This window comes from Sander lucioperca, chromosome 17, assembly GCF_008315115.2.
Source record: "Sander lucioperca isolate FBNREF2018 chromosome 17, SLUC_FBN_1.2, whole genome shotgun sequence".
Taxonomy (NCBI): Eukaryota; Metazoa; Chordata; class Actinopteri; order Perciformes; family Percidae; genus Sander; species Sander lucioperca.
This window is the reverse complement of record NC_050189.1, coordinates 8,976,122-8,995,152: the sequence shown is the minus strand read 5'-3', so window position 1 is coordinate 8,995,152 and position 19,031 is coordinate 8,976,122. Positions and strand designations below refer to the sequence as shown.

The following is a 19,031-nucleotide window of genomic DNA, read 5'->3' as shown; positions in this document are numbered from 1 at the left end:
AGCCACTATTGGGTTGTATATCTTCGTGTGTTGTACAGAAGCAGTTCGTCCGCTGAACTCAATACTACTTCAGGAGACCTAAAACAGCTCGCTGCTCTTCTTCAGAAACGTAAGTAACTAAAACGTACTGTATGATTCACAGTTTGTGTTGTTATTGTTTTTATTTATCAACTGTGGGACGTATTTACTGCTGTTTAGACCGACGAACATATTAACTGGCAGATTAGAAAATCGATTCGAACAAATCGGCCCAAACATTTACACAATGTTTTGTTTTTATAAAAAACAATTTTTTAATATAATAATAATATTAGTTTGGATGATCAGGACATTAGAACTGCGTAGTTTCCTCACAGAGAAAAACAGGAAGTAGGCTGAGTTGAGTTTTTATGAAGTGCGCAACAGGGTCACTTGTTTACCTTACTGTGATTTATTGTGCCTTTTATGATTACTGATTTGTTTTAATGTTTTTTTTTTTTTTTTTTTAAAAGTGGACCTTTTTCAAGTTTTTACCACATTTTGTATTTAATTGTGAGGTTCGAATACTTCATTTTGGTGACCTTTTATGCACCACTATGTGCTGGATTAGCTTGTCTGCTGGTATCTTAATGAGAACGCTTCAAAATATTTACTACAGTGTTGTCAAATTACTACAAGATCATGTACCACCTTTTTTAGTCCATCGAAAGCAGGCACACACGCACACCTCAAACATTTTGATATGAGTGCATACATTTAGTTGCGTGGATTGTTGATACATTAGACGTTAGATTGTTACTTGTCGCGTGACAGTTCATTTAAGATCATTGTGTGAAAAATGACAGAGCTTCAGAAAAATTTAAAAGTTACATATAGTCACTTTAACCCCCCAAAAAACAGCCTGTAAACTCACACAAACTCCACAAACATTACTGAGGACATATGAACTTGATGTCCACTGTTCAGCTGTATGACCATGACTAGAGTTGTGTGTTTTGTTCTTTGTTTGAACTAATCTTTATCAGTTTCTTCCTCTTCTGACCTGAATACCATCAACATTACACTAACCCTGTGTGCACAGATAACGAGAACCATTGATATGCATGTGGTATCTTTGGTTTTTATGGAAAGTTGACCAGAGCGTCTTTAGAAAAATTAAAAAAATAAAAATATTTAAATAACTGTGTTTCCTTTCCAGCTCAGTATCTGATTGTGATGCAGCCAGAAAGTAGCTCAGCAGGAAATCTGCGTCCTCACTTTCTCGTCCTCGTTCATGCACTTGGGGAGGAGTTCATGGTTACTGGGTACAGCTGACAAACACCTACCAACACATATGAACAGGTAGGATGGCATTCTCAAACTTATAACTAAGACCCCTTCACTTTTTCACATTTTGTGATGTTGCAGCCCTATGCTGAAATCATTTCAGTTCAGTTCTCTCATCAAATCCACACCTGATGCCATTGCAAATGAATAAAAATTGTAAAAAGAAGTAGAAATATTCTTTTTATATATATATATATATATATATATATATTTTTTTTTTTTTTTTTTTTTTTGTTTTTGTTTGGTCGGGTCTTCTTTTGGTGTTTTGTAGTTATTATTTATTAGCTATTGATTTCATTGTACATGTATGTTAAAATGTGCAATGGACTCTGGAAGAGCGTGAAAGAACATTGCAATAAAGTATTGAAAAAAAATATGTAGTAAGGCTATGTTCTCACTTGCCGTCTTTTTTGACAAGAAAAAGTTGACTAGGGTGCTTTTGTTGTGAAAAAACTGGCAGCGTTTTTATTCCAAAAAGCAGCCGAGAGCTTCTTTTGTTGCTATAACAACAGCTACTGTTACAGTATCCTAGCTAGAGGGCTATGTGGAGCGGTACTTACGTTAGTTAAAACAAAGCGGTGGAGCGAGCTAGAGAAAGAACAGAGAGAGAGAGAGAGAGAGAGAGAGAGAGAGAGCAATGCTGCTAACGTTACATAAAACAAAGTTCCCTGTACAGGGAGCACCCGGTCATACTGTATAACTCGCTGTGCTCCGACTTCATTTTTTCTCGTTGTTATTAAAACGACAGGTCTGGCTACTCCGCTTGTCATTGGTTGGATGTCAAAAAAGCACTTAACGTAGGGCATTTTTAAAAAATCTTTTCAACTTCAAAGAAGAAGTAGGTGGTGACGTTTAAAAAAGCCCTCAGGACTTTTTTTAAAACACGGTTTACTCCATAAGATTATAATGTAAAACAGATGCTGGCAGCTTAAAAAAAGACGCCAAGTGTGAACTTTGAGCTCATGTGTTTGTGACTCCTCACCTCTGTCTCCTCTCACAGGGAGAAGATGATCTGCAGCATCCTGCTGCTCATCAGCCTGACCTCCTGTATCTCTGGTTAGTTTACATTTTCACTTTATTACCCACAAACACACCTTCACCCTCACTAACAGACTTTATGACTTCCATTTTAGAATGTCAGTGACAGGAGCCTGCATTTATTGTTAATATGATGTAGGTTTTTTACACTTTTGCATCTTTAAAGCACTTTACAGCTCCAAGAGCATCACTAAACTGTGCACAGAAACATGTATAGATGGAGTTGGGAAAATCGAGTCCCAACTTCCTCTTTATCGGCAAGTTGAACCACTGCTCCCTTTTGTGGCAGAAACACATTACTACAGCTTAGAAAGTTTTATTTAATTCTCTAAATGTTGGATGTCTTGCGGGGGGAAAAAACAACCTCGCTGTATTTGTAGTTCACATTGTTTTTAGCATCAAGGGTTGGTGTCTATCACTTGTGTGTAATAAGCAGGATAATAAAAACAAAGAATATTATAAAGATTAAAGACAAAATAAACTTTCAGCGTTACAGCTACTTTTTTTGTACTGTAGCTCTTAGTTTTTACAGCTTTGTTATGAATGAGAGCACAGTTATTGTTATAATGAATCACAAAACTGTGCACAGAAACACGTACAGATGGAGTTTAAAGTTTGTCTGCTCCTTACTTTCCCTCTCTGTCTCCTCAACAGGAACATTTGTAGTGAATGTGACACAGACCTCCTATGAAGCAGAGGAGAACCACAACGTCACACTGGAGTGGACGTTCACAGCCAAAACTGACAGGCCCATCAACTCTTTTATAATCTTCTGTGAACTGTTTACCAATCTCAAAGTCTCCGTCCTGTTTCTACTACATGAAGGTGTCGAGGTCCCAGAGTCTCAGGATGAACAGTTTGCAGGACGAGTCCAGTGGGACAAAGACGTCCTCAGAGGAGGACGACTCAGACTCCACGTGTCCAGGCTCAGGCCTGAGGACTCGGGCCGTTACGTGTGTCAAGTGATCACAAATTATGTTGCCACCTTCTTTAAATGCCGCCTCAATGTCACTGGTAAGTTGTTTCAGTAGAGCTTTCTTAACAAGTTCAATTGAGCAGCTTTTTAGGCTACATTTACATTGCTACGTTTTGGTTTAAAAACCAATATCTTTTGCTACGTTTACACCTCCCATTCACACTGCTGTGGCGTTTCAGAGCCTCTAGTCTCACATTGCCAGACCTTCCTCCACAGCTCTGCGGAGGAGGGTCTGGCTAGTCCACACAGCATTCCGGGATGGGAGCAAAACGTGCTCTGGTTCATTGGCATTTCTTAAAACCCAATCACAATCGTCTTGGGCGGTGCTAAGCGCTGAGCGGAGCCAAGGTGCCGCTTCAAAATAGCCTCAGGAAGAAACTTGTTTTGGTGGAACGTGTACGTTCAAAAGTTGTTTTAGTCGTGCAACAGAAAACTCAGATTGGACAGATAGTCTAGCTAGCTGTCTGGATTTACCCTGCAGAGATCTGAGGAGCAGTTAACCATTGTCCTCAGAAATCCACCGGAGTTTAAAATTACAACACAAAGAAAGTGGAAGGTACCGGATATCTGGCGGCACCGGAGCAGTGGAACATTGTGGATATATGCTACAGAGCCTGAAGAATTTAAAAACACTTCTGACCCCGTTCTAGTTTGGAATCTCCGGGGGGACTTCCACAATCCTTTCATTTCCTTCTTTTAAATTGAAATGTTTTTTTTTCACATGAATGAAACATATTTGTTTGGTCTCTTTACAGCAGCGAGGGATCGGCCCGAACCTGATCTGTCTCCAACAGCAAGTCGACTACAGCCAGAGAGTTGGGGAAGGATCAATATCTGGAGTGGACTGATACTGACAGCAGGATTAGCTAGTGTGTTGCTCGCTTTTTACTTGTTATTTCTTCACTCTCCGCTTAAAAAGCTAATTTCCTTCATTTACTCTCCGACTTGCAAACAAGAGTCCAGTCCAGTTTGATAGTGTCACATTTTATACCATTTAGACACAGAAAAAACTAGTTTCTCATTGGCTGGCAGTTTTAAAAAAACCTGTGTATGTAACTATCCCACAATGCAATGTGGTGGTAACGACAACGTTCATAACAGACAAACGGACAGAAACCAAGGAGCTCTGTAACGTCAATAACGCTGTAATTTACATTTCTACTTATTTAAACGACTGTTGGTCTAGTTATTCCCCTTTCAGTAATTTAAGAATTATCTAGCGATGCCGCTAGAGCGGAGATCGGCAGGGGTTCCCATGGTTAAGCATCTCCAACGGCAAGGAGGCTCCCAGGAGGAAGTGACGTTGAAAATTACAGCTTAGTGCATCCAAAAAGATCCACACTACTGTTTATTTACACCAAAGTATATTGAACGATGGTATATATGTTGAGTATGTAGTGCAGGGTATGCGATATTGTACAGAACCTCATAGTACTCAAGGGATAGACAAACATAATATGGAGGAAACAATGTTCTTTATGATTGGACGTCTCATCACTTATTAGACAGATCTGAAGACTGCACTACTTTATTGAAATACCTGCCTTGTATAGTGCGTATATATATATTTACCTATATCCTCTATGTATTTACTTATATCCTGTATATATTTACTTATATCCTGCCTATCATGTAGCTGACTCCAGCAGGTTCAGGTTGACTGCAATATGCAAAAGCATCCTCTTCATGACAACTTTCTAACATTGTTGCTCAGAATGTATATACAGCTTTAACTTGAATACATAGAGCTTTAACCTTTTCTTTTGTAATGTGCATTTAAACTGAAATGTAGTCATACTGTTTTATTTTTGTCTATTACAATTGGCTGTTACAGCTGGCTGATATTTATCACTCTGTCACCCAGATGTTCACCTTGAGGAATTTCTGGAAATTGTTCTAACTAAATAAAATTAATTTAAATGTTGTTTGCTGACTGTGATATCTGAAGATGTAGCAGCTCTAACTGAACTTTGAACAAATTTAAAAACAAACTTTTTAATTTACTTTAGAAAGACTCACATTCACCGAGAGATTCAACTTATAATAAGACAACGTTCAGAGGACTAATATATGAAAAATAAAGCTGCACACAAACAGCTGAAGATGTATATATTAACAGAATATTAACAAAAAAATAGGACAAACACTAATCATCTGCAATCCATCTTTAAAACACAATGACACAATACATTCACATACTGTAGTTAATAATAAATAGCAAGGTATTTTTACATTATAGAAAACAGTCACGTTTTATGTTTAAAAACTGAGTTAGACAATACTTCAGAGAGTGAAAAGTGTTTCGCAGAAGAATAAAATAATTGTTTGGTTTTAGAAACAATTTAAAAATCAAATAAATACTTTAATAAAAGCTTAAAATGGGGAGTTAAAGTGTTCTGGGGTTGAGTCCTGCAGGTTACGCCCCATTAAAACAGAGCTTTATGATTGAAAGTTGTAACTTTCCATATTGAAAGTGTTTGTTTCCTCCTGCAGGCTGCAGCTCAGTCTGCACTTTGAACTGCATGAGACACAACTGGGACAGCTGCAGGACAACACATGAAGAGATATGATGGTCCAACTCAAGTTTCAACTAGTGCTGTTAAACCATTACAATATTTAATCGCGATTAATCGCATTAATGTCATAGTTAACTCACAATTAATCTCAATGAATCGCACATTTTTATCCATTTTAAATGTCCCTAGATTTCTTTTTGTCCAATTATTTTTTCTCATTTTAATGCTCTTATCAACATGGAAAAGTGGATCGGCTTGCTTTGTGCTTTTGTCGCCTGGCTTTGACGAGGGGGCGGAGAATTAGCATCAGCTGTGTGCTTGGCCATCAAGTGGTATTTCAGACTGGACGTGCTGCGATGATAGCTCAGTTCACAACGACAAAACACACACACACACACACATCACTTTGGTCTGGTCAATGGAACCATTTGGCAACTTTTTAAAAGTAAATTTTCCATTCAGAATCTTATTGGCATCCATTTCGGCGTCTCGCACTCACCGTCCACTCAAAACGTAACGTTAGCTTACTATTCTTTGGCCGGCTCGCAAGCCCAAACAAGTGTGTGCGGCGTGCCTGTTGTTTTGTTTCTGGTCTAGCTAGATCCGGTGTTGTAGTTTTTCTTAGTTGTTGCAACAGCATGTGAAAAAAAACGACAAAGTTTGCTATGCCAAAAAGAACGTTAATCTCGCGGAAAAAAATTGACGCCGTTAAAATGTGTTTGCGTTAACGCCGTTAATAACGCGTTTAACTGACAGCATTAGTTTCAACACATTCATACTTACTGTATTCAATATGAAAAATGTACAAATACACACAACTACTGCATATTCAGGGGCAGAGTGAGGAGATGGCTTCTGGGGCTCCAGCCCCAAAATGTTTCCTCAAAAGCATCTTTTGGGTTTTTGAAATACCTTTAACTTTTTGTCATTTTCCTCAAGTCCCCATTCGTACCGAAGTACGGAGTGTGGACAGGTAGCTGGAGAGATGCCAGTTCACCTCCTCTTGAGCAAGGCACGGACCCTCCAGCAGTCGCAGCCCACTCACTCTAACATCTCCCCATTTGTGCATGTAAAGGACCTGAGCATGCGTGTGTGTATTTCAGGCCTGTGTGTAATAACAACAAAGTGTAAACTGTAATTTCTCCACTGGGGATTAATAAAAAGTATAAATTAAATTAAAAGCAATGCTGTTAATGCCAAATCCTAATCTACCCATGTTATTTAACTTAAAAAATAGTGCAAATAGCTGCCGTCAATGGAGCATGCCCACTCTAGCTTTGCGCTGATCCCTGAATGTTAATGTCTGGCTCCGCCCCTGCTTAGAGTAATAATAAACTGCACAGTGTGTGTGATTAGCAATAACTTTTTTCAATGCAGAATCAATTTGCATCAATTTGTCACTTGTTTGAGGTCTGTACATCACAGTAAACAAGTCATTTTATATTTTTATCGTATATTTTTAATGGTGATGCTGCAGTTGTACGTACTGCTAGCAGCAGTAGGACGCTCATAAATAATGGGCAAGTGTCAATCTAGGGAAAAGCTTCAATAAACTGGAATATATGCATCATTTTACATTGGTTAATCCATCCATCAATTTTATGCCGCTTATCCGAGTGCAGGTTGTATTAATTTGAAGCGATTATATCATTAAGAATAATTCTAATATACTGCTGGAAGTACTGAAAACGTGATACAAAAACAGAAAAACTTCAGGCCATATTGTCCTTACTGGTTTCCCATCATACTTCCATACTTTGGCCAGTATAATGCTTGCTCTTGGGGGGAATTGTGGGTTTCTGTAAGTTATAGTGTGGGTTTTAGACCTACTCTTTCTGTAAAGTGTCCTGAGATAACTTCTGTTATGATTTGACACTATCAATTTAATTTAATTAATCATTAAAAATGTATTAAAGTACATTTTGTGTGGTATTAAAACAATCTAAAAAAAAAGTCTTATTTTGAATGAAGAAACCCTGTACAAGCTGCTGCAGTTTTCTTGTATTTATTACAATATGTTGCAATTGTTAACTATACACATTCTATATTACCCACTGACTTTGAGTTCTGAGGAAAAATACAAGTAGATATTAGCAATTAATTAAAAACAGTGATTTTTTGCTGGATCATACTGATGTCATGAACTGACGATGAGGAAATAAAACGAGAGACGCTTCTCTTTTGATGTGTACACTTTAACTGTATATATCTCTTAAAGGAACACGCCGACTTATCGGGACTTTAGCTTATTCACCGTATCCCCCAGAGTTAGATTAAGTCCATACATACCCTTCTCATCTCCATGCATGTTGTAACTCTGTCTGACGCCCCCACCGCTAGCCTAGCTTAGCCCAGATCCTGGAGGTAACCGGCTCCAACTAGCCTACTGCTCCCAATAAGTGACAAAATAACGCCAACATTTTCCTATTTACATGTTGTGATTTGTATAGTCACAGCGTGTACAAATAACAAGCTCACATGAGGCACAGCCATCTTTTAACCGTATACATACTGGGAACTATATTCTCAGAAAGGCGAAGCACTGCTACTCTCTGCTCCTCACCACAGTGCTTTTCAGGTGCTGCAAGCAAATCACTCCGCCCAAGTAGCAGAAGTAGCAGTGCTTCGCCTTCTGAGAATAGTCTATATCCACGAGTTTATAGTTCCCAGTATGTATACGGTTAGAAGGTTAGAAGATGGCTGTTTCTCATGTGACTTTGTTGTTTGTACACGCTGTGACTTTACAAATCATAACATGTAAATGGGGGATACGGTGAATATCTAAAGTCCCAATATTTAGTCGGATTACTCCATCATATACAATATGAGTTCCCCAAACAGAGGCCACCTGACTACGCCTGAAGCAGGGAGGTTAAATCAAACACTCCTGTAGGAACCGCCCCCTCCAGGTGCAATCAATCACGCCATTACAGGCTATATATCTACAGACTTCGTCCCTTCGGGAACTTTCTTCTACCCCAACCATGATGTGTGTGTCCTTTAAGTTGATTTACTTCAATGCTGTGTTGATTGTTTTTAACACACACAAGTTATGTTCATGTTTGAATCATTGTTAACGAATGATGTTTCAAGCCACGCACATTCAATCATTCTGTAAATAAATGCTCTGCTTTAACTGCCCACCTGCTTCTCATTTCATGCTGGCACCAATTGAGTCAACTCTCCAGTGTTTCCTTCAGTGCATTTCTTTTTGTATTGCATTTTATTTGCCCTCCATTAACATGTCACTATGAATCTATATTAAGCATTATTGTTTGTCCTTACTTGCTGTCTCACTGGTTGAACTTTTTCAAGTGCACCATGGGACAAATCAAGGGAGTTTGTGATACAATACTAAGCCAAGAAACTGACAGTAACGTGAGATTGGGGTTTTGTTCCTCGTTAGGGTGTAACATGTTTAAGTCACGCCAGCTTTATTCTGTTCCAACATAAAGGCCTTAGTATATGTGAACTATCACATAAGGTGACATTTTTGCAATATCACAGATCTGAATAATATAGACATAGCATAGTAATGGTTTGAATGTGCAATTCTGTGATCATATTTCTTCCTGCTGAGATTTTAAAATTGGCTTGAAATATAACACTTGGAACATTGGGAAACAGTTCTCCCCGGGGAAATGGAAAAGTTTTTGACACGCCTAGATTTGCGCATTGACACCTCACTGCCTGCCTGTTGCTGAGAAAAATTCAGACCCACAGGCCAGATAACTCTGTCCTCTTATCTCCTGGTTGGGTCCTTACATGACTGAAGACATGCAAGGTAATGTATGAATATGGCTGTTGTGATATGAATCCTGCATGTATAGATTTTAACACACTTAAATTATTGAAGACGGATCATCCTAAAACCTTATCTACATAAAAAGCATGCTCTGAGACATTAAACATCTGCAACATTGAGTAAAGTGTAGTTTTGAATACACAAGGTTGTTAGTGTTTACTGTTAATATTCCACAATTTGCATTTTAATATAATTTAATTCAGTTGACTTTATTTGCAGTTACATTTAGGCTATGTTTATATTCCAGATTAATTGATGTAACATGATTATCTGGGCTGCAGGTTCACAATTTATTTTCTGCAGTGATGGGCTGAATTCACACAACAAACAATTCCTAACTGGCTCAGTGAGGAGAAACTGCTTAATACTGCTGACACAGCACTGGGAAAATCGAGTCCCGAATTCCTCTTTATCAGCAAGTTGAACCACTGCTCACTTTAGTGGCAGAAACGCATTACTGCAGCTTGGAAAGTTTTATTTAATTCTCTAATTCTTGGATGTCTTATGGGGGAACAACCTTTGCTGTAGTTGTAGTTCACATTGTTTTTAGCATCGAGGACTGGTGTCCATCAGTTAAGTGTAATAAGCAGGATTATAAAAAACAAAGAATATTGTAATATGAAGATAAAACACTAATACTGTCAGCCTTTTTTTTTATGGGTATCATGCATTAACTTTTCATACTGTAGTGTCTTTAAGCTTTCTTTTTTTACAGCTTAGTTATAAGTAAGAGCACAGAAACATGTTTCAGTGGGGTTTATATGTTAAAGTTGTCCGTTAGTGTGCTCTTCATTTTCCCTCTCCGTCTCCTCAACAGGAACATTTGTAGTGAATGTGACACAGACCTCCTATCAGGCAGAGGAGCACCACAACATCACACTGGAGTGGACGTTCACAACCAAAACTGACAGTTCCCTCAACTCCCTTTTTATCTTCTGTGAGCTGATAACTAACCTCAAAGTCTCCATCCTGTTTCTACTACATGAAGGTGTCGAGGTCCCAGAGTCTCAGGATGAACAGTTTGCAGGACGAGTCCAGTGGGACAAAGACGTCCTCAGAGGAGGACGACTGAGACTCCACGTGTCCAGGCTCAGGCTGGGGGACTCAGGACTGTACCTGTGTAAAGTGACCACAAATTATGGTGTCAACTTCCGGGAAAGCCTCCTTACAGTCACTAGTAAATTATTTAGTAGGACTTTAACAAATTAAATTCAGCAGCTTTTTAGATAAACTTGAAGTATTGGGGACTTCCACAATCCTTACATTTCCTTTTTGTTATGGTAAAATGTCTTTTCTTCACATGAATGAAACAGATTTGTTTGATCTCTTTACAGCAGCGAGGGATCGGCCCAAACCTGAGATGCCAAACGCAACAAGTCGGGAAAGAGACCTTTCTTCTATAGCAAGTAGAACACTGCCAGAGAGTCGGGGAAGGATCGGCCTTTATTGTGGACTGGCACTGACAGCAGCTTGTTTCTGTTTGTTCAGTCTTTGTCTGCCGAGAGAACAAGCTTTCTACTCAGATTTCGGAGGTGGATTTCAAAATGGTTACAGTTCAGCAGGTGGATCAGTGGAAAACGGTCTGATCAACAACTTCAAAGAGACAACTTGTTAGAATTACAAAGTGCACATTTCTGCAGGGTACACATCACCCGTTTGCTCTTTTTATTTCGTCAGACTCACCCTCTCCTTTGGGGTTTACTCGGTTGCCTTGATTCATACATGTTTTAAAATTCAATGTCAAAAACAGAATTAGGTTAATACATGATCAGGAAAAGTAAAGGAATCAAAATGTGTACTCTCAGCATCTATACAGGACTGATTTTACTGTCTGTTTATAGCTGTTTACAAGTTGTATAAAGATTTTATTTTATTTATTTAGCTTTGTGAAGTCCGCCCCAAGTGATGTCACTAAATACAAAGTGTATTTAATGAAAAATATATATAATTATTGGTATGTTTGACTGCTGCATCAAAGGAGGCTTCAGTGGTTTTTCTGTCTATCACAGAGTTAATTTCCACAGCAGGAGTTCAACCACGGGTTACTGTACACATCCAAAGCGTCTCCTTATATCCAGGTGTTGACAGTTTCTGCCATAAGCAACTCTTTGAATTGATCACTAGCTTTCTTTTCTGAATGGCACTCATGTTTATGAAACGGCCACTTAGCGGTCACTGACGGAGGGGCCCCTCATTCTCAAGACTGACCGGCACCGCGGTGTGTGAGGTGGGGGGACTCGACGAGACCAACTGAACAAAACCCGTTTTCACATTCCATCTGTGGCAACAGCAGCTGAACACACTGCTCCCTCTGGCGGCCATATTGGAAGTAAAAAAAATAAAAATAAAAATGCATCACTGGGTTTTAAAATGAATGATAAAGGATTTGACCCATGTTAGTGTTGGAGTCCACAGCCCTTTTTACATGCAAAAACAATATGAGTTTAGCTGAAGTTAATGTGAGCCCTCAGCTGTAGAGTTAGTCAAATTGAGACGCTAACTTCTTAATTAGTCTTTTTTTGTGCAAAAGTCCCTCTTTGTGTTTCCTTACTGAACCATTACGGAAGGACATTCTCTGAATCACATTGCCGGGACCACGCATAAACCAACATTACTGAGATTTCTAAAGCCTCATATTAGCATCAGCTAAACTTTAGAATACATGGTTGTCTTCATGGTTATATGTAAATAAAAAGCTAATCGGTTAATAGAATAGTTCAACATTTAATACGCTTATTTGTTTTCTTTAAGACAGTTTAGAAGATTAGTACCGCTTTTATGTCTGTGTAGTATGGAGCTAAAGAGAGGAGGCGCTTAGCTTAGCATAAAGACTGGAAGCTAGCCTGGCTCGCTCCTAAGTTACGAACCAACCTCAGATATTTTTTCTCAGGAGTTGGCAGAGACTAAAACGGAGCCAAAAGGAGAGTGAATATTGGGGTTACATTCTTCGGGTGGACTAGCCTGACGTCAACGAGTCTGATACTGCTCCACTGGGCTGTGATTATGGGGCGTGTTTCAACCGAACCAGGAAAGAAAATGCCTCTGCACTCAATTGGATAGACCTACAACCAATCAGAGCAACGAGAGTCAAAGGCAGGCTTCAACCAACCCCCGAGGAACAGCGCCATGTCTTAAAGCAACCATGGGCTCAGCGGTCAACGGTGGAATTGCACCCGTCTGGCCCAGAAAGACTTTTCCCATAGACTTTGCATGGCAAAAGAAACTTCTATATTTCAGTGGCTAATTTTTTTTGGGGGTACATCAACTTACCAGGCCGAACACTTAAAGGGTCCTTGTTTAAAACGTCACGATTTTAACATGTTTAACATTCACTAGTAGCCGAATCCAGAGTTATTAAACTAGGTATGATGAACGCGCCCCCCTTCTTAATACATCCATGGCTTCGACAGAGCAAAGGCAGAGGTGGCAGTTTCTGTGTCGTGCGGACGGGTGTGGCAATGTGTATATATACGTGATCGCGGATCTCTGTTCCTCTTTTAAAATTAATGTGCTGTCGATATCTTCTATAACAGATGCGATGGCGCAATCTACACATCTCAATTCTCTAGCGGCAGCCACCTTTGTTGTAACCAAATTCAACCCAAGCGCTCTTTGGTGACATGGTTAATTACGTTACTGTTGATCATCTGTCCATCATCGTATAGAGCCCGCCCTGACAATTTGATTGGTCCGAACAGCTCTGGTTCGAGCATAGTTTCTCCACAACGGATCAAGTCCAGACCGAACTTCCCGACCTCAAATGTTGTGGGCGGGGCTAAGTTCGGCTGGCATCCAGGCTACGGGTGGACAGAAACAAGACTCTGAATGAATGCTAATGTTGCTGTGTGCTTGGTGTAACTAATATGTCAATTGCAGTGCTCCCAAGTGACCAAAAATATCAATACTTTTAGGTTTAAACAACATTTCTGTCAAATGTTTGGTCAGTCATATTCCATTCTACCTCTTGTTCTCGTCACTTTGAACAGTTCATATATAGCTGTTTTGTCAGTTGGTTCAGTTAGTGTGAACATTTCCTAATCTCTTCGCGGGAAATAGTCTGTGTGGGAATTATTAATTAATTTGGTGATGCGTAATCTGCTTTATAATAGGCCAGTTTTGAATTTACAAACAACTGATACAACAAGCTCCTGTCCAGGACATGATTCACTTACTTATTTTACAGTAGACTACTGTATTTAATTGCAGTCAGTTCCACATTGGCTTGTGTTGAAATATCTATTCAGTGCTTTTCTTTTGCCGGCTCCCCCACAGTCAGACTTAAAATCTTCCTTATCTGATGTCTGTGTGTAATTTGACCACACATGAAAGGAGGGACGATGAAAAGTCAGAAATGCAGAAAGGCGGAGTGACATGAATGAAAAGGATAAAGAAACTGACCCTGCCACCCAGAAACAACCACATCCACTTCTAATTTCAATCCACTGAACACAACATGACTCTGCAACACAATCCAAGTCAAGGAAAATTACTTCAGTTGTCAGTTTTGTGCTCATTCTTGTAGGATATGTTTGTAATGTTGCTAAAACAGGATGTGTGACACATTGTCCGACTCCTTTCTGCCACCCATCTGCCTGTTTATCTTGGAGAGACAGAAACATATAAAAGTGTGTTGACATTTCTAGCTAGTCACTTCTCGGGAAAAGCTACATTTGTAAACTCCCAGACTATCTTAAGAGTAAACATAATTTTTGTGTTTCTTTAAAAAAAAAAAAAAAACACAATTTCTGTTTTTCGCTCCCATTTTCTGTTTTCTGTTGGTGGTTGATGTTTCTTTTGGCTTATGAAGCTGAATCACTCCATCAGATAGGCAGCTAGCATAAGTGGCTGATTAGCACACAGTGTTGCTGCGGTTGCTGTTTTTTTGTTATGGCAACTAGAAGGATCCCTAAAACTTTCTCTAATCTCACTCCTCCCATAGAGCTGCACTAAAACATTTTCTATTATGGAAAACAGCAAAGCACTGACATACTGTATACACCAGTACATGAAACAGTTATCTGAAAGATATCTTTGATCAGGCTGTGTTGAAGATAAATAACATAACATTATCTGTTGCTCAATTGCTAGAGATATGTTTATGATCTAGAATATGAAAATATTCCAGATTTAAGTGGTCCAAATCTTAATGGCCCGCTTGAAGCTTCCAAGTTGCATTCAAGAAAAAACAAACCAGAGTTTCTTATCTCGAAAGCGCTCCAGTGAGTTTCAACAAACACAGAGTTTGTGGTAATTAATCTGAGCATTTAAAAAAATCACTGGCTTATCTTGGAAACGTGATTTAAGCCAAGATGAAGGATAGGGAGTGGAGAGAGGTCGAAGGTTGAAAATAAACTATTGATAAAGATATAAAGTACTACATTTTGTCCAGAATTTTCACGTCAAAATCCTTTAAGCAAGGTATGGAGAAGCTATGTGGAGAAGCTGTTTTGGGAAGTGGATAGGAAAGACACTTGGTCTGGTATATCCTTGGTTTGAATTTCCTGTCTAGTCTCAAGATAAGCTGTACGAGGAGAGAAGTGAGGAAATAGGGTGAGCAGGGAGGGAGAGGGGAAATGGGAGGCTAAAAGGGTAGCCCACTGGGAGCCTTGGAGCCAGAAATAGAGAACAGAGCTCAGATATTGTTCATGCATTAACTCTATACTGCCAGCCATTTTGCCAGAAAGAAAAGGAACAAAGATTAAAGTTGGAGTTCAAAAAGGGACGCTGGAAGTGAGTCAGAGCAATGGGTGCTGAGACAAATTCAGTCTATACAATGGCATACTAAATTCATCCATGGTTTTTCCAATGATTCGAAAGGCCAGGATCATTTATATTTTAAAGTTAATAATGACATTTTACACTAATGTTAGAACATTTTACACTACAACAGACATTAAACTTGCCGAAGCAGCCACAGCAACTACACAGTCAACAACATGGAACTATTGCATGAGAACTGCAAGCAGAGGAAGAGGGAGTGTTGGCCTTTCACAGCGGCATTCAGCTGTCACTCACAACTGTATTATCTTATGCTGAAAGCTGACATGTTCATTTGTTTTATGTCTGGACAAACAGTTGTTTTTCTGTCTCATTTTATGTCTCTATGAAACACCTGCCCCAGTTTCTGTCAACCCTTTAATATGGAGACAGTTGACATTATGATTCATTCTCTTCTTTTTTATATTTTTCATATTTTGCTTTATTTCCTTAAGTCTTAATTTCTCCTTAGAACCCAGCCCCTCTCTCTCTCTCTCTCTCTCTCTCTCTCTCTCTTTCTCTCTCTCTCTCTCTCTCTCTCTCTCTCTCTGGGTTTGGGGTCTTGACTTCATCCCAGACGGGACGGTAACTTCCTGCCGCCTCCTACAGATAACAGAATAAGGCATTTACACACACACATGTACACACATGCACGCACAGCTGGTTTATGTCCTCCACACTACTATTGTCGATGAAGTGCTTTCCCATAGTGGTCACTACCACATATTTGTGTTTGGTTGCTTAGGGTGGTTTGCTGTCGATAATGTTAGTAACTACCATGTGTTTAAAGCTGCTTTAACACCCAAAGACAATAGACTAAAGCACACTGACTCTGTTTCCCCATAGACTAGAAGAGATGTCTAAATAACAGTTTGCTATGCATCCTGTATTGATTCATTTTCAGTTTTAACTGTGATGCGTCCTACTGTATGTACTGTATGTGAGCCTTACTGCACTTGTGAACCACATTTCCCATGTGTACTTGCATGTGCGTGATGTAGGCTATTTGATGCCATTATAAGCTCTGACATTCTCCTTTTGTCAAGCATTTGCCCTGATGAGGGTTTATGGACCAAACTTGTGCAGTGCATTTATATCTCAAGATTTAAAGTTTTGGGCCTTTTGTGCACCTCTGCATTGTGCCGTGTCTAAACTGCAGGACTGCTCTTTGCAAGATTATGCTGCAGAACTAGTGCCAATGTCAATTTGAATTAGATTTATACTTACTTTTGAAACTGAACCCAGAAGTTCATTTTGGCTCTTTTTCTCCTTACCGAAAAAGGGAACACTTAGTGGAGCATCCATTTTCTAAATCTGGCCTCATAAATGTCACATTAACTCTTCATCCATCCAATAAAGCCCATTGCTGACTTGTTCTAGGAAAAATGGGGAGGAAATCCTTATTTATTCATTGGAGAATGCAGAAACACTTGATCCAGTGGCACACAGGAAGGAGGTTTTTAAGAGCGACGTGTGTTTGTGTGTGGGAAGTAACGTTGGGGTTTCAAAAGAAAACACAAGGAAATTGGACTGGAAGTAGCTGCAAATTATAGGAAAAAAAATCCCCATTTTTCACACATCATTTCTGTCTTGGCATTCATTAAATGTCATCTCAGGATTTTTGACTCAGCGAATCGACGACGACTGGCTTTATCTGAACCTTTTTCCAGACTCCTGCTGCTTTTTAAAGGTCAAAGGTCAAAAAAGGTCCTGAGTTGGGGTCAGCAGACAATTTTTTTTAAGTGTGCGTTTGTGTGTGTAAAAAGGGTTTAGAGTGACAGTTCAGTGACCTAGAAAGAAATTCCAGATGCTGAGGAATTTTGTCTTTACTGGGAATTTAAGTGTGTCATTGAGAGGAAAGGTTATGAGAACAGCAGAAAACACACACACACACACACACACACACACACACACACACACACACACACACACACACTTCCCAACTTCCTTTTACATTCTTTTCTTGAACCAATTCCCAATTTTTTACAAATAGCACATACTGTACTTTATCAAATGCATCCACAGTTTGGGATTTTAAACCAACAACTAGTAAATTCTTTTGGTACCAAGAAGCTGTGACTTGCCCAGGAATTTCATCTTGTTGGGAGAAAAGGCCTCTGGAACAACATTAGTCTATTTCCTTTGTGTTCCACTTCTGGGATTGATCCGGTGCTGCAGGAAATTCCGCCAGATGCATGTATTTTCTGTTTCCTTCCGTATTCTTTGTGTTGGAATTTTAAATTTGGTGGATTAATGAGGACTATGGTTAACTGTTCCTCAGAGCTCTGCAGGATAAATTGAGACAGCTAGCTAGACTATCTGTCCAGTTCTGAGTTTTCTCTCGCAGGACTATTTTGCAGCGGCTCTGTGCAGAGTTTAGCACCGCCCATGACGATTCTGATTGGTTTAAAGAAATGCCATTAAACCAGAGCACGTTTTCCTCCCATCTCCTTCAGCGTGCTTTAGAGGAGGGTCTGGCAAAGCGAGACTAGAGCAACATTAACTCTACAGAACACTAACACCATTCTTTAAAAAACAATAGAAATGAAATACTCCTCAGGCTCAGGCCATTAAAGGTGCTTTCACACCTAGTTTGGATTTTTTGGGCTGAGCTATAGTGGAAAAGTTTACGTTGTCACAATAACAGGCAATCTAGGGCTCGTAAATGAGAGTAGATTCAAAAGTATGTTGTGTTTTGGAGATTTTGGTGATGAATTTGGGGGTTTTGAACAAATCTAATTACAGCTCCTCTAACTTTAGCGAAACATGGACTCTGGTATTCATACCAGTTAAAACACACGAATACCTAGCTGAATATGGAAGTCTATGGCTGCAAATATTTACATTATAAATCATTCTCATGTTTGTGTTTTGCAAGTTGGAAGACAGAATTAAAATTTTAAATAAAATACAATTTTCAATTTCATGTTTGAAAATGTGCAGGCCATAATAAAATGTTTATTCCTGTTTTTAATGTCAATTTCAATTAAGTGCAGCAGATAAGTTCCATTTTCAAGTTTAGGCTGCATTTTATCTGCCTGTAGGATGTTTGTTCATTTTTATAATCATTATAGCAAAGTTATGCTCTGTACACTGACAGTACACTCAATTTTAATTTTGGCATTCATCCTGTATTTTCAAATATTAAAATGTAAATTGGAAAATTATTGTTTTTTATGTTGTGATACATAGTGGACAAATAGAAAATAAAATTTTATTTTGATTAAATGACTGCATTTTATTTTTGGCAGCCATCGACTTCCATACGTATCAGCAGTTTGTCCTCACTTTGCTGTGTTATGCTTGGCTTTAAAATCAATAATTATTCATTTTATACACTTGTATGCACTTTATTCTTCAATTTTATGTGTCTTATTCTATTTTAGCATTCGCTATTCTCTTTCATGACTGTTTTTAATTGTTTTTAAATGTGCTTTTAATGTCTTATGTAAAAGTGCTTTGAATTGCGTTGTTGCTGAAATGTTCTATATAAATAAACCTGCCTTGCCTTTCCTTCCGGCTGTCAAATGTCAGCATGTGTCCCAGTGTAAAAGCCTTGAACGCTTGTGTTTTGGGGTCATTTCCTGTTTTGCTTCTGACTACTTTCTTAATAAGTCTGCAACAGAGAGGACAG

General features: G+C 39.0%; 1 protein-coding gene across 6 annotated transcripts; it reads left to right on the top strand.

Moving 5' to 3' along the window:
- LOC116053388 lies at positions 1–11,452 on the top strand. 6 transcript variants are annotated; one of them, XM_035994075.1, is made up of 6 exons: positions 1–109; positions 1,178–1,321; positions 2,301–2,361; positions 2,998–3,357; positions 4,075–4,227; positions 4,264–5,243. In XM_035994075.1, exons 2-6 carry the CDS (start codon positions 1,253–1,255, stop codon positions 4,290–4,292), a joined length of 672 nt encoding a protein of 223 aa, XP_035849968.1. In that variant the 5' UTR covers positions 1–109; positions 1,178–1,252; the 3' UTR covers positions 4,293–5,243. The 6 variants fall into 6 exon arrangements, with proteins under 6 accessions (XP_035849968.1, XP_035849965.1, XP_031160352.1 ...); XM_035994072.1 differs by lacking the exons at positions 2,998–3,357; positions 4,075–4,227; positions 4,264–5,243 and adding exons at positions 10,458–10,817; positions 10,975–11,452 and having other exon boundaries at positions 1,178–1,320; positions 2,306–2,361; XM_031304492.1 differs by lacking the exons at positions 4,075–4,227; positions 4,264–5,243 and adding an exon at positions 10,975–11,452 and having other exon boundaries at positions 1,178–1,320; positions 2,306–2,361.
- Positions 11,453–19,031: the final 7,579 nt, after the last annotated feature.